This window comes from Notolepis coatsorum (genome assembly GCF_963971535.1).
Source record: "Notolepis coatsorum genome assembly, chromosome: 16".
NCBI lineage: Eukaryota > Metazoa > Chordata > Actinopteri > Aulopiformes > Paralepididae > Notolepis > Notolepis coatsorum.
The window spans coordinates 41,902,334-41,918,893 of record NC_140180.1 but is presented as its reverse complement, the minus strand read 5'-3'; the positions used below and the strand labels follow the sequence as shown (position 1 = coordinate 41,918,893).

At 43.9% G+C, this 16,560-nt stretch overlaps 1 protein-coding gene across 1 annotated transcript in view; it reads right to left on the bottom strand.

Moving 5' to 3' along the window:
- Positions 1 to 16,560, bottom strand: part of mgat4b (alpha-1,3-mannosyl-glycoprotein 4-beta-N-acetylglucosaminyltransferase B) — a 418,569-nt gene that overhangs the window by 227,077 nt on the left and 174,932 nt on the right. Inside the window, exon 3 of the mRNA XM_084332017.1 lies at positions 12,795 to 12,938. Coding sequence (XP_084188143.1) covers positions 12,795 to 12,938 — 144 coding nt within the window. The remainder of the gene's footprint in view (positions 1 to 12,794; positions 12,939 to 16,560) is intronic.

Below are 16,560 nucleotides of genomic sequence, written 5' to 3'. Positions count from 1 at the left end.
GCTCTCTATAACGATACACTGCTCTCGGTCTGTGTACAACTGCACCAGACGTCTTCTCTCTCGCTCTGTTAGTTTTTCTGTTAATGCTGCCGCCGCACGTCTTCTCCCCACACACTCTATATTAGTTCCCTGTGGACTCAGCCTGTTCACCTGTACAGATCAATGCGCTCTCTCGATTGAACGGGCATGCCTGAACATGTTCTGAAAACCTGTCTAGGGGGGCGCGCGCCCTGGCGCCTACGGCGTTAAGAATGGGACATACAATAAGCGAATGATGAATACTGTTAGGCAAACAGATGACGTAAAGATATATATCTTATATATAAACAATATATAAGTTATACAAAATAATAAACGCAGACTTTCAGTGTTAATCTGGACCTTCAGGACAATGTTGGTGATACTAACATAGTCTAATAAACATGTTAGTGATACTAACATAGTCTAATAAACATCCAGCCACCCGAACAACTGCCTCTTTGAACTGCTGCGGTCAGGCAAGCGATACCGGAGTCTCAAGGCAAGCACAGAAAGACTCAGAAGAAGCTTCTATCCCCAGGCCATCAGGCTGCTCAACGAACAATAAACACTATGCAACAACCATCAAATGCACACAGCACACACATCCACACGCACACACTCACTTTAAACAAACAACACACTGCAGCACCCACTCTCCACACTTTAGATCAGCTAAACACACTTTATATTTATTGGTAAAGGATTTGCACTACAACTCGTACACCTTACTGTAAATTGTACCTAAATTGTACCTCATCCCATTTCTGCTTTGCACTATATAGTATTGTATATTAGTATATTGCATAGTATATTGTATATTGTATGGTAACTCAGTTACTTCTTGTCTGCATCAAACATTGTATTGATGTCTATACTGAACACTGGGACCTCTATTTTTACTTCTTTTTACATGCTACTTTATTTTATTTCATACTTATCTTGTCTAGCACAGTCTCTGGAGCGTAACAGTAAGAAGCATTTTGTATAAAAGTATTCTGTACTTCTGTATGACAACTATTAAAGAAACTTGAAACTTGAAACTTGTTCGTGATACTAACATAGTCTAATAAACATGTTGGTGATACTAACATAGTCTAAGGCACATGTTAGTGATACTAACAGTCTAATAAACATGTTGGTGATATGTAGTCTAATAAACATGTTGGTGATACTAACATAGTCTAATAAACATGTTGGTGATACTAACATAGTCTAATAAACATGTTGGTGATACTAACATAGTCTAATAAACATGTTGGTGATACTAACATAGTCTAATAAACATGTTGGTGATACTAACATAGTCTAATAAACATGTTGGTGATACTAACATAGTCTAATAAACATGTTGGTGATACTAACATAGTCTAATAAACATGTTGGTGATACTAACATAGTCTAATAAACATGTTGGTGATACTAACATAGTCTAATAAACATGTTGGTGATACTAACATAGTATAATAAACATGTTGGTGATACTAACATAGTCGAATGCACATGTTGGTGATACTTTTTATTTTTTATTTGTACTTATAATTGTACTATATTCTATTGTGCTATATTTAATTTAGTTTATATCCCATATAATTGTATTCAACCTCTTATTTACAGTTGTACAGCCCTGGCCTATATGTTATTTCATAATTATATTATTATATTGTGCTTAACTTAGCTCATATTTCATTTTATTTTACTCCACCTCTTTATTGTATTATCTGTCTGTTAATGTCTGTCCACTAATGTCGCACCGATAACAAATAGATCTAGTTTCCCAATGATGTGTAGAAAGAGGGTTATCGAAACAGTCTTTCTATCCGTCTTGGATGGAGACGTGATTTATAGACATGCTGCCCCTTCGACTCTTAAACTACTAGATTCTGCTTATCATTATGCTCTTAGATTTATCACTGGTGACAGATACTGTATGATACACACCACTGCAAGTGGGTTGGTCTTCTCAGGCAGATAGGCGAAATCAACACTGGTTTTTATTAACAGGAAATTACCTCCTTATCTCACATCACTACTAGTTTGGAACTCTAGACCCTATATAACACGCTCAAATTATATATATATATAATGCTTACACTGTAGGATCCCCATATACAGACCCAACTTGGAAAATCAGCCTTTCATTATGATATGGTTTATTTCTTAATCCCCGAGGGGAAACATGATTTGCCACCAGAGCGAATACACATATACAAACATGAAAGACAGTGTTACATGATAACATACACTACAGAATACACAACACAATAGGAGAGCCTCTTAACACAGTGCTATCGGTGTTCGTTTTTTTTTTTTTACTGCAGCAGGTACAAAGGACCTTCTCAATCGCTCAGTAGAGCATTGAGGCATCAGCAATCTGTTACTAAATGAGCTTCGCAGAGCATCGAAAATACTAAACAATGGGTGGCCTACAAAAGATAAAATGGTGTTCAGTTTAGTCCTGGTTCGCTTGACTATGGTGATCTCCAGGGAATCAGGAGGAAGGCCAATCACTGAGCCAGCCTTTTTGATGATTTTATAATACGTTTTTTGTCCGAAACAGTGATGCTGCCCCCCCAGCAGAGAACAGCATTGAACAGGACACTAGCCAGGATACCTTGGTAAAATACATAGAGAAGTGACCTGCTGATCAAAAGAACGAAGTTTTCTCAGATGAAAGAGCCGAGACTGGGCTTTTTTAAACACAGAATCTGTGTTCTGCTTCCAGTCCAGCTTACCGTCCAGGTGAACGCCAAGGTATTTATAGGACTGGACTATTTCAACCTCCTGCCCCCTAATGATGACAGGAGAGACATTCACCTTCTTCCTACTGAAGTTGATGACCAACTCCTTGGTTTTTTCTATGTTTAATTCCAATAAGTTGGCATCGCACCAGTGGACAAATGAGTCAATCTCCTTTTTATAGGCTTGGTCATCGCCTTTATTGATTAGACCGATCAGCGCTGTGTCGTCAGAAAATGTTTGCATATGGCACATGGCCTCGCTGTGTCTGCAGTATAGAGCACAAAGAGGAAGGGCGCCAAAACTGTTCCCTGGGGGGCTCCAGTTTTTGTCCAGATGACATCCGATACTATGTCATCCAGCCTGACAAACTGAGGTCAAGGAACAAGATAATTCGTGCACCAAGAGATGGTTGAGTTGTGCAGTTTAAACTGGATCATTATAGTGCCCCTACTAGCTCTCGCTGAAGATAAAACAACCTATAACGCAGGGGAAGTTTAGAGACTTACTTACAGGCCTGTCTGCAACAGTCTAACTGTTTTTGACTTACTTATATTAATTAAAAACAGTATATAGTTTTTCAGGTGTTTCACGCATTGGTCTTTGTTGTATCATCATCTGGGATACAGTTTCTTGTGGGGCGTCTCGTGGTTGGATGGGGACGTGGGTAGTTTGAGTGTACTTGGATAGTTTGCTGGGTACGGTGATTGAGCCATGGTGGTGGGGGTATCGTTTCTGTGGGCTGCTTTGTTGCCTCTGGCCCTGGTGGCCTTGCCATTGCGGGGGGATCAGGGGGTTCGGGAGGATGGACATGGTGGTGGTTGGATGGTGGGGCGTGTGGCATTGTGGGTGGTCTGGGATGGCACTGGGACCTTTGGGACGCTTTGGGGTGCTGTGGGGGTTGTGGTGGGTTCTTCATGCGGAGGGTCCCTGGGGTGTCGGTGGGTGTTCGGCTCGGGGAGTAGGTTGTAGCCTATGGCTTCGGTTGTAGCCTATGTCTTTCCTGGAGTTGGGTGCTGGTCTCTTGCGTGTGCTTTGATGGATTTTAGTTGGTTTTCATCGTTGGGCTCCCTCAGTTCGCTGACGTTTTAGAGATTGCTTGCGTACGGCTTTTGCTGTGTTCCGGGGTGTCCCGGTGTCATCTTGGACCGTCCGTGGTGTTGCATGTCTTCTCATTTGACCGCTCTTTTTGTCTGTCTGCTTGAGTGTTTGGAGTCGTGGCTCCTTTGGCGTGGCTGCAGGTCCTGGGGCACGTGGCCTGTCATTTCCTCTGTGGAGTTTGGGGATGGGGGCGTGGGGTTCGTTGGTTTCCTCGTGGTGGAGAGGTAGCCAGGACCGGGGGAGATGGGGCGGCCCGCGGGGGTGGCATTCCTGCACGGTGGTGTGAGTGGCATGCGGGCTGTTTGTGTTTTCCTTCGGTCATGACATGCTTTATCAGGGGGTGTGTCTTGGATGGGGATGTGGTGGAGATTGATGGGGGTGGGGGGGGGGGGGGGGGGAGTTTTGGGGACTGGCTGTTCCGGGGGGGTTCACATGCCTTCGAGAAACACTGTACTTATTGTACTTATTTTATGCCTATTCTTATATCTGCACGTTCTTTTTTTTTTATCCATTTTTTCTCCTCTTTTTCTATTTTTCTCCCATCCCAATTCCACTGTGCCAATTCTCTCCTCCCCTGTCTTGAACGTTGCTCGCATATGCCCCCCACTGGCCGGTTGTAGGGAGGATAGAAGCCTTGCATCACATGTCCCCTCCGATACACGAGGAGGCAGCCTGTCACATCTTTTCACCTGCCAGCGCGGACTCTCATTGGCGAGGTGTAACGTGTGGGAGGCTCACACTACCCCCGCCATTTCCTGTCTCTGCTGTGCAGGCGTCCCCAACCGTCCCCAACCGACCTGTAGGAGTCGCTGTCCACAACGTCCAGATTACCACCCATCGACTTCCACCCACTAACTCTGTCAATTGAGTTAGTATGACAGCTGACCCAAGCTGGAGGCAACGCCGACAGCCGGAGTCGAACCCGGTGTCTCTTGATAATGTATGAATTGAAATGTCTGTAAGTATCGCCGACATTGAAAATGCGGGTGACCTCAATTGTCCTTTTCAAGAATAAATAAAGGATTGAATGTAGGCAAGCCCCTCGTAGTTATATGCAGACATAACATACACACATACCAACAGACATAACATACACACATACCAACAGACATAACATACACACACACCAACAAACAACATACACACACACACCAACAGACATAATATACACACACACAGACCAACAAACATAACATACACATACAGCAACAGACATAACATACACACACTAACAGATATAACATAATGTAATATATTTAGTGAATAGGTTGCAAAGACGGAGCAGATGCTATTAAGGGTGCTATTAGCGCCGCACAATCCATTCTTTGTGAATTTGCCCCTCAGAGTTTCAAAATAAACACAGAGACATTACAGATAAAAGTAACACATGATCAGATAAAAACATTTGCACACAGAACACCTGGTTACAATAGGCTTCACAATAGCCTTAAATACATTCAGGGTTACCAAGCTTTAAATTTTAAGATCAGGCTGAAGATTGTTCCAAGCAGTAGGTTCAGAAAACTTAATGGCTTACTTTCCCTGTTCTGTTGGAATTTTGGGAACAACAAAGTGCAGAGAGTCCTTCGACCAGAGATTGTAATTTATATTGTTCAAATTTAAAAGAGACAATAAGTAAATCACTTACATGTTACATGTAGCAGAACTTTCTCAAGGTATTTTCTTATGAGCTTTTCCCATACTTTAAAAGAGCGTAGAGAATGTCTAAATAACCATTTTGATCTTGTGAATACTGCAGACCTGCGCAGGGGCCCTGAGCAAAAACACTGTGAAAACCAGCAATGTAAAATGGATTTCAAACGGGACCTCAGGGGTAAGACAGTGATGGAATAGGGTCAGAGGGCTGCAGCAAGGAATAAAGGTGATGTTTGGCCAGTATGGCTGGAATGAAAGGAATTACGAGAGAGACAGAGAGAGAGAGAGAGAGAGAGAGAGAGAGAGAGAGAGAGAGAGAGAGAGAGAGAGAGTGTGTGCAAAAGAAATTATTTCACTCACCACTGAAAGAAAATCTAAAGCATGTATTTAACAAACGCAAACATTTTCTAAACACGGTTTTATATTAACGTAATAAATAAACAGAAAATAAATATCTACTTATGTCGACAAAAATGTCCTAACTAAACTACTGTAGCCCTAACTAAATAACAGATGCTTGCTGAAAATGCTGAAAACAACCAACTGTACTAACAAAGCAACAAGAGTATTTTCAAAGAGGCTATTATTATTATTATTATTATTATTATTATTATTATTATTATTATTATTTTGCAACAAGACTACATATAGTAGAACATAAATAGCCTGTCTCAGACCGACTCACATGGTCCCAGGGTATCAGATGGGAGCGCATGCAGCCTGGTCACAATAAGTCTAAAAACACTGTCGGAGGTATACAGAGGTACTGGCATGCCAGCTTTACCAGCTCTGCCAGCTTGGGGAATCCCCCGCAAGTGACGGTAACATAGCTTTTGGTCATCAGGGCAGTCCAGCTGTCTGTTGTAAGGACAACCTTGTGACCTAGCTCTCTCCACAAGCAGCCCTCTCTCCGTTACGCGCGTGCAGTGCGTCTGATGGCCGGATCCGTCTAACTGGAGTAGATTTCATAAATCCCTTTGTAATTCCTTTGTAAATTCGCCCCTAAGCATGTTATCAATACTTAGTCAGACAACATTATAATCTGAAAGTGTCTGTGCGGACAGTGGATCTATTGTATAGGTCTGTGCAGCAGAGTCGCAGTACAGAGTAGCTTAAGTTTCACTTTCACTGTGAGAGTAGATTTAAAGAAGGCTCTAGAGGCGACACGACAGGCTACACAACGATGGTGGAGGCTTTGGCAATCTTTCGGATTTAAACCCAATAGCAGCTTGACTGGAGAGGAGCTCAGAGGACCAGTTCATACCAGCAACAGTATGTTTGCGTGATATGCTAAATAAGTCAGATATGAACGGATAGAACATTTACGGAAGGTTGGTTTATTTTTTAATTAGAACCTAACGTCAACTCTGTCTGGCCAACAAATGGATACTCGTCATTGAAAATGTATTCAAAACGAACGTAGGCGAACAGACACAGTGGATCAATGTAGCCGCATAATGTTCAAGATCAAAGTAAGCACATCATTTTGTAAAATGTATGGTGTCACCGGCAATACCAGTGTTGTCATGAGTTTATCCAGAAAAAATAAATAACGCACATCCTCCGTTCCTTGGTGCTGAGCCAAACTGTAGAAACAGTAGTACATGAGGCGGCTGGGTGGCGCAGCGGAGATTGTGCTCGTCACCAATGCAAGAGACTCCGGTCTCGAATCCGGGTGTTAGCATTGCCTCCAGCTTGGGCCAGTCATCATACTATCTCAATTGGCAGAGGTAAGCGGGTGGAAGTCGAAGGGTGGTAATCTGGACGTTGTGGACAGCGACTCCTACAGGTCGGTTGGGGGACGCCTGCACAGCAGAGACAGGAAATGGCGGGGGTAGTGTGAGCCTCCCACACGTTACACCTCGCCAATGAGAGTCCGTGCTGGCAGGTGAAAAGATGTGACAGGCTGCCTCCTCGTGTACTGGAGGGGACACGTGATGCAAGGCTTCTATTCTCCCTACAGCCGATCAGTGGGAGGCATATGCGAGCAACGTTCAAGACAGGAGAGGGGAGAATTGGATATACGAAATTGGGATGGGAGACAAATATAAAAAAATTATGAGGAAAAAGTGGATAAAAAAAGAAACCGTAGTACATAAAACAAAGCGGGGCTCGCAACTCAATTTTGATGCTCCAAGGTGTTTTTAATTGTGACAAATAATAGCAGCAGATACAACGTTTCGAACCCTTCCGGTATTTTTCAAGTTCATGAGTTTATTAATCATGGGAAATTCCACATCACCGCAGCAACCCTGGTGTGTGTACAGTGTGTGTGTGTGTGTGTGTGTGTGTGTGTGTGTGTGTGTGTGTGTGTGTGTGTGTGTGTGTGTGTGTGTGTGTGTGTGTGTGTGTGTGTGTGTGTGTGTGTGTGTGTGAGAGAATACATGCAGATGTGTGTACAGTATGTGAATAAGAGAGACTGGCTGAGGACAAGTAGATGTGAGCGGGAGAGTCTTCACTCCAGTGCCTCTGTCAGAGTGGGAGAGTCTTCAGCAGCACGGTCAGAGACCCTTCCTCCAATGCAGGCCACCAGGGAAGCTAATCAAGGGCAAATGTTTCCCTAATTACCAGCTCACAGCCTGGGGAAGCAGCAACAGGTAAGCTGCAATCTGTTGATTAAGAGAGTCCAATGTTGGGTTCTCTTAAGCACAGGCAAACTGGAGGAGCTTCAGAGGGACACCAGGTCTGGGCAGCGGAAGCAGCTCTCCACCGCCTCTGGACGTCACAGCGAATTAGACCCTGGGTTGTGTGTAACCCCCTGGGCGTCGTCTATGAATGAATTATTGCCTTGAAGATTATTTGTACCGTTTATGCAAACTCGAGTTTATTGTGGAACAGGGATGTTATCATGGATTGTTTGGCTGTCTAGGAGACAGCAGAATAAGGCCTGGAGACCATGCCAAGACAGAGCCGAAAGAAGAATAGCCAGAGCCGGGCCCAGACTCACCCTACAAACCCTCACCCCCTGTGCTCTACTCCTTCTCTAGAGAATAACTCAGAAAACATAGCATTACTCCCCCCCCCCCCCCCCCCACATAAAGAAATGAAATAGACATTTCAATTATTGCGCTGAACTCAACCTCAACCTAGGCCAGGCTGGTGGAGGATGAGGACACACTGAGCCAACGCCATTGAGTTAAATTGGAATAGGAAGTCAACGTTTTAAATGAATGAAGATGTTACTGAGCTCCTGCAGAGGTAGGCTAAGATGTTACTGAGCTCCTGCAGAGGTAGGCTAAGATGTTACTGAGCTCCTGCAGGGGTAGGCTAAGATGTTACTGAGCTCCTGCAGAGGTAGGCTAAGATGTTACTGAGCTCCTGCAGAGGTAGGCTAAGATGTTACTGACCTCCTGCAGGGGTAGGCTAAGATGTTACTGAGCTCCTGCAGAGGTAGGCTAAGATGTTACTGAGCTCCTGGAGGGGTAGGCTAAGATGTTACTGAGCTCCTGCAGAGGTAGGCTAAGATGTTACTGACCTCCTGCAGAGGTAGGCTAAGATGTTACTGAGCTCCTGCAGAGGTAGGCTAAGATGTTACTGAGCTCCTGCAGAGGTAGGCTAAGATGTTACTGAGCTCCTGGAGGGGTAGGCTAAGATGTTACTGAGCTCCTGCAGAGGTAGGCTAAGATGTTACTGAGCTCCTGGAGGGGTAGACTAAGATGTTACTGAGCTCCTGCAGAGGTAGGCTAAGATGTTACTGACCTCCTGCAGAGGTAGGCTAAGATGTTACTGAGCTCCTGGAGGGGTAGGCTAAGATGTTACTGACCTCCTGCAGGGGTAGGCTAAGATGTTACTGAGCTCCTGGAGGGGTAGGCTAAGATGTTACTGAGCTCCTGGAGGGGTAGGCTAAGATGTTACTGACCTCCTGCAGGGGTAGGCTAAGATGTTACTGAGCTCCTGCAGGGGAGCTGTGTAACCTAACCCAAAAGATCTGCTCACCAAGTTAACAGGGGAGGAAGATGTCGAGGCCTACTGTACGTGAAACTGTTTAAGAGAATGGCACACAGAGATATATGCCCCCCAAATGACTGGGGAGGCATCCTAGCACCATTCCTGACTGGGGGAGGCATACTAGCACCATTCCTGACTGGGGGAGGCATACTAGAAGCACAGAAGGCCTGACAGGACTTATCTGGGGCTGAAACTACAGATTATTAACTCCTCAAAGCAGCTATTCTGGCACAGCATGGTTACAGCCTCCCATCAGTAGTCCCAGAGATTTCACCAGTGGTCATACAACCCAAGCTTTGGGGAGATCTTTTATTTTTAGAGCATTAAAACAGAGCATGAGGTGAGGCGGACCTTTAAAAAAGTGAATATCAGGAAGGCAGCAGGTCCGGACGGCATCCCCGGCCGCGTCCTAAAAGTCTGTGCCGACCAACTGGCCCCAGTATTCACTGACATATTTAACCTGTCCTTAGAACAGGCTGTCATCCCCACCTGCCTGAAGAAGTCCACTATTATCCCTGTACCCAAGAAATCCAAGCCTGCTTGCCTCAACGACTACCGCCCTGTAGCTCTCACCTCCATAGCCATGAAGTGCTTCGAGAAGCTAGTAAAGGGCTACATCTGCTCCTCCCTCCCCATCAACATGGACCCCCTGCAATTTGCATACCGCCCCAACAGGTCCACGGAGGACGCCATAGCCCATGTGCTGCACACAGCAGCATCACACCTGGACAAGAGGCAGGGGAACTATGTGAGAATGCTATTCATCGACTACAGCTCGGCATTCAATACCATAGTCCCCTCCATACTCATAGCCAAGCTCAGGGACCTGGGCTTGAACTATGACCTCTGCCAGTGGGTCTTGGACTTCCTGACTGGCAGACCCCAGGTGGTGAGAGCAGGCAACTGCACCTCCTCATCCATCACCCTCAACATAGGGGCCCCCCAGGGCTGTGTTCTGAGTCCCCTCCTCTACTCCCTGTACACACACGACTGTGTGGCTCAGCGGAGTAGCAATACAATCATCAAATTTGCTGACGACACAGTGGTGGTGGGCCTGATCTCTGCCAACGACGAGAGGGCCTACCTGGAAGAGGTCAAGGTCCTGGCGGGATGGTGCCAGGAAAACAGCCTCTCCCTGAACGTCAGCAAAACAAAGGAGATGATTGTGGACTTCAGGAGGTCGGGGGTCAAGGACTACAGCCCCCTCAGCATCGACGGGGCACCGGTTGAGAGAGTCAACAGCTTTAAGTACCTCGGAGCCTACATATCCGAGGACTTGACATGGACCACACACATTGACAGTGTTGTGAAGAAGGCACGACAACGCCTCTACTTCCTCAGGCGCCTAAGGAAGTTCCAAGTCAGTCAGAAGATCCTTAAGAACTTCTACTCATGTACAATAGAGAGCATCTTGACTGGCAATATCACCTCCTGGTTTGGGAATAGCACTGCACAAGACCGAAGCAGACTACAAAGAGTGACACGTTCAGCCGAACGCACAATTGGAGGGGGGCTCCCCACCCTCCAGAACATTTACAACAAGCGTTGCAAGGGCAAGGCTAAGAGAATCATTAAAGACTCCAGTCACCCGAACAACTGCCTCTTTGAACTGCTGCGGTCAGGCAAGCGATACCGGAGTCTCAAGGCGAGCACAGAAAGACTCAGAAGAAGCTTCTATCCCCAGGCCATCAGGCTGCTAAACGAACAATGAATGAACACTACACAACAACAACCACCAAACGCACATAGCACACACATCCACACGCACACACTCACTTTAAACAAACACACTGTAGCACCCACTCCACACACTTTATAGCACACACCCACTTTAAACAAACACACTGTAGCACCCACTCCCCACACTTTATATTTATTGATGAAGGATTGCACTACAACTCGTACACCTTACTGTAAATTGTACCTAAATTGTACCTCATCCCATTTCTGCTTTGCACTAGATAGTACTGTACATTAGTACACTGCATAGTATTGTATATTATATGGTAACTCAGAACATTGTACATATGTCTATACCGAACACTGTGACCTCATTTTCTTCTTCTAAATTACATGCTATACTATGTTATTTGATACTATCTTGTCTAGCAGTCTCTGGAGCGTAACAGTAAGAAGCATTTTGTATGAAAGTATTCTGTACTTCTGTATGACAACTATTAAAGAAACTTGAAACTTGAACTCTGTGGAATGGCCTGCCTCGGAACCTCTGCTGCATTTACAGTAGATTCACTTTTAAAAAGAATCTTAAATTGTTTTTAATTTGTTTTTAACACTGTAACGTAATTTTTTGTTTTTGTTTTACACTAATGTAATTTTAGCTATATTAATTGTTACAGTAGGTTCATTATGCATTGTGTGTACTGACTTTTAATAATTTAGTTTTTTGCAATAGTGATTGTTTTTGTGTGTTTTTTTTGTGTGTGGACCCCAGGAAGACTAGCTGGTTGCTATCGCACCAGCTAATGGGGATCCCTAATAAAATAAAATCAAACCAAGCCTTCCTGCACAAGCTCAAGTAGCTAACCTGAGCTGCCTGACCCGGAGCTGGCGAAGAGACGGAGACGGCTCACCACTTTTGGAGTGTCTGGTGCTAGAGAGGCGTGTGCAAGCCCTCCCCCAGGAGGCTAAGAGGTATGTTGCACAACAAGGTCTTTTAGTGGCCCTGCTTGGGACTCAACACGTGTAACAAAACACACAGACCCACCACAGACACATTGCCTGGTATTATGTTCAACATGTACACTCCCCCCCCCCCCCCCCCCCCCCCCCGGATAAACACTCATCTGTTATAGAGGGTAATAGGTACAAGCTAGTCTTACAGATAACCTACCCACAGGCTGGCAGTGACTCTACAGTAAAGTGCTCTGACATGAGATGGGCAGCTATTGAGATGATTCTAAACAACCAAGGTAGTCCCGGTTACCCGGTCATTTCAATTTTCAAATCAGCACACCATGACTATTAAGCCACAGCCATAGGTCTGCCATTGTTAGGTCTGCCATTTATTTCCTGTCCCTTGGTGACAGCAATGCAATCTATAGCCTAATGAACAATTAGCCAAACATGTATTTCATTACCTGCTTTATGAGAGGACATTTAATTAATTAGATAAATCCCCTTAGAAACTAAATTGAGTATATTGACCAATTTGAAGTTGTAGGAGGGATGTGAGCATTTTATTTTTGAGGGCTGGTATCAGTGTGTGTGTGTGTGTGTGTGTGTGTGTGTGTGTGTGTGTGTGTGTAGTGTGTGTGTGTGTGTGTGTGTGTGTGTGTGTGTGTGTGTGTGTGTGTGTCCACATGTAAACTGACCTCCGGTGCGTCCCTGGCCCACGTGCACAGCGGGCTGCAGGCTGCTCTCCTTGGCCAGGAGATGAGGCAGGTGGTGGAAGATACTGGGCAGCTGGAGAACATTCTTACTGCTGGTCACGTTCCACAGCTTCAGCTTCGTCTCATCTGATAAGACACACACACACACACACGCACACACACACACATTTGGATTACTATACCTGTTAGGAACTCAATTGAGTACATTAATTTCCTAACCTATAGTACAGTACGTCCTTAATATCGATTATGCACCAATACATGTCTCACATTAACCCTTACCTTAACTTTAACTCTTTTCCTAACCCCTTAACCCTAAAATAGCCCCTTGTGGGAGTGAGGACTTCAAGGGCTTTTGTACACACATGCATGGCTCCAGTTCACAGTCTGCTTTTGATGCCTTTCAGATCTCATTAATCGCATGCTTATCTTAACTCTTTCTGTGCCAAACACGTAATATCTCGTGTTTCGCAGACAACGCGCATCTTGCCAGGTGGCAGTATCACCTACATTTTGAACTGGGGATATCACTTGTCTTCCAGTACTGACTTACCTCCGGCTGAATGGATCACAACATAGCAATCGGTGGAAGATTTGGTGCCTCGGAGCTATTCTTTCCCGTATGGTAGCCATGCCCAATATACACGAGTAATTGGGATCGACTGGGATTTATTAATTTTGGAGTACTTTCTGACTGAGGTAAGGTCTTAGGTAACCTGCTGGTATTTTTTTAACATAAAACATGCTTCTGTACCGATCACAGTGTCGTATTTTACCGGACATAAAACATGCTTTTGGTAACGATAGCGCACAAACTACAGTATGTAGAAATTAACTGGTTAGTCACTCTTGGACTATAAACAATGCCTGTCAATTTCAAATGAGCCATACTATTGTCTCCATAGCTATAATACAGAACACACGATGACTCCGCAAACATTGTGAAAATGGTCAATAACGCTGGCGCCATTGAGTAAAGATGGGAAAAGGGCGTGGCAGTCAATGAGTTAAAGGGGACATATTTGCGTCTTTTTCAACAAGTTAATATAAACAGGTCTTTGAAGTCAGATAAAACTAAGTAAAGTGTATTTCATTTTCAAGGTATTGTGTGAGCAATAGTGTGATAAGAATATTAGTATCCATACACTTCAGGATTCTCAAATTAAAGTTGGAGAATCTTTAGGATATATATATATATATCATATTTTAGGAATTTGGTTAGATGACTGGCTCTTTTGACACCCATTTGGAACACCTTTGAAGTTGAAAGTACAAATGGGTTACTTTCAAAGAAACAAATCATGCTTTTGGAAGAACATGTGGGATTACTTTCTTTAACTAAGAGAAGGGATATGCATTACATTTGATTTATCTATAAGGCTCTGCTTATGAAAATCCCTATTATTTACATACAGCACATATGGTACCAGGTCACAGGATTACTTATCTTTAGATACACCACATGTAAGAACTGAGCTTGCCAAAACTGTGTTTTAGATATTATGCCCTGTACAAAATGAGAAAACCCTTGAAGTTAGAATATTTCATTCCGTTATAAGATTTTTAAGTTTTGAACTCTGACATTTTAGATGTTGCTTATACTTGTTTACTTTGATCTACATGTTTGTTGATGTTTAGATCTTTGCCAGAACTGTACTCGTTTGTCCAAAGTGTTTTATATATCTATTCTAAACAGGTCGCTCATGAAAAAGAGTCAGTCTCATGTATTTTACCTGTATAAATAAAGGACAAATAAAAAAAGAAAGAAATAAACACACACACACAGCGAGTGGAAATAATGCGGAAGCAGTTTCCCTGTCTCTGTCTCTGCATTTACACACAGTCGCGAGCCGCTCAAACACTCCTCTCTCTCTCCCTCTATTATCTCTCTCTCCCTCTCTCTAACTGTCTCTCCCTATCTCTCTCTCTCTCTCCCTCTCTATCTATCTCGCTCGTTCTCTCTATTGCTCTCTCGTATCAGCACTCACGTCAACCTGTTGCAAAATATCATAGCGCACGCTCCCACGCGTATTCCGATCTGTGCAATAATATTCAATTCACGGGGGTATATATTGTCATTTGAAACAAGTTACCAATGCATTGTCCCGTGGGATTATGCCCCCCCGCTGCAAAATGTATTAGTCCTCTCTATCTCTCTATCTCTCTCTCTCCCCCAAAAAGTATGCAGTGCAGTGCAGTGGGTGACTGTCACTCAAAGCGCATTGAGAGTATGGGCGGAGCCCAGCCAAAAACAGCTTGAAATCTTGATTAGATACAGTACTTGATTAGAAATACAAAACAATTAATTTGTTTGAAAAAAATACTTACAGATGTGTTCCATAGACTCACAGGAATTGTGTACAATTGCCCAAATAGTGAAATAAATAGTAAGATAGTAAAACAAATAGTAAGTTCCCCTTTAAAGGTTGGAATCATGTGGAATCAGTGGGCCACTGTAGCATTGAACTGAAGGTATGAACAAAATCATTTAAGAGTAATTAAACACATCCCCCTTTGCTGCCTTAGTGGTTTATATTTTCACCCTGCTGTTCCCTCTGTCAAATCGGTGCTTTTCTTTTTTTATAGTACCTCCAAAGAGCTACTCTGACATCAGAGATTATGCAGCAGGGTGATAATACCATCCAGGGCAGCAAAGGCTGTGTTTCATTATGTAAGCCTATCTTATTGTTTATTGTAATTATCTTCCCTGTTTCATGACCTTGGGGCCAAGCCAAACTAATAGAAAATATACTGTACATGTGTCTCGGCATCAATGGGAACAATCAAGCAGTTTTCATCAGTCCCTCAATATGAATGAATGATAATTGCATTTATATAGTGCTTTTCTAGACACTCAAAGCGCTTTACAATGTACTGTAGAGTGGAAATTGCCTCCACCACCACTGTGTAGCACCCAACCTTGGGCTCTGCAGGATCAATGGCTGCCACACACTGGCACCAGGCACACATCACACTACACAATGGCTGAAAGGCTCAGGAGACAGGGATTGATATCAGCCAATTAAGGGGAAGGGATGATTAGGTGGTCTTGATGTCAGAGACCTGATTGAGAATTTGGTCAGGAACGTTGGGGAACCCCCTACACTCTGGAAAGGCACCTTGGGTTTAAGGACCTCATCCATCTCATCCGAAGAATGGCTCTCGCAAATGTACAGTGATCGGGAAGGGGCATTGTTACTGCCAGGTCCAGGTCTAGAGGACAGAGTGCTCCCTGCTGGAACAACGACCTTGACCAGGGCTGGAACCGGTGATCTTCCGATCATTAGTCCAGAGTAGCCACACTGCCGGACGAAATGTAAGGTTTCTACCGGAAGATTAGGGATGTGCAAGGATATCCGGTTAGCCGGTTAACCAGTCATTTTAAGTTAACCCGATATTCTTAACGGTTAAATGATTCATTAGCATTTTCTCATATATATATTATTTTGCATTAATTTTATAGGGTGAATGTGTACAAATGTTAAATAAAGTGAACACATGACAGCACATTCTTTACATTTAGACTCATAGGCTCTTCTATTTAGAGCAGAGTAAATGATTTTCGTCTAAACAAGCATTTTTATCGCCTACTGTCCACACTACTGTCCACACTATACTGTTCACACTACTGTCCACACTACTGTCCACACTACTGTCCACACTATACTGTCCACACTATACTGTCCACACTACTGTCCACACTATACTGTCCACACTACTGTCCACACTACTGTCCACACTACTGTCC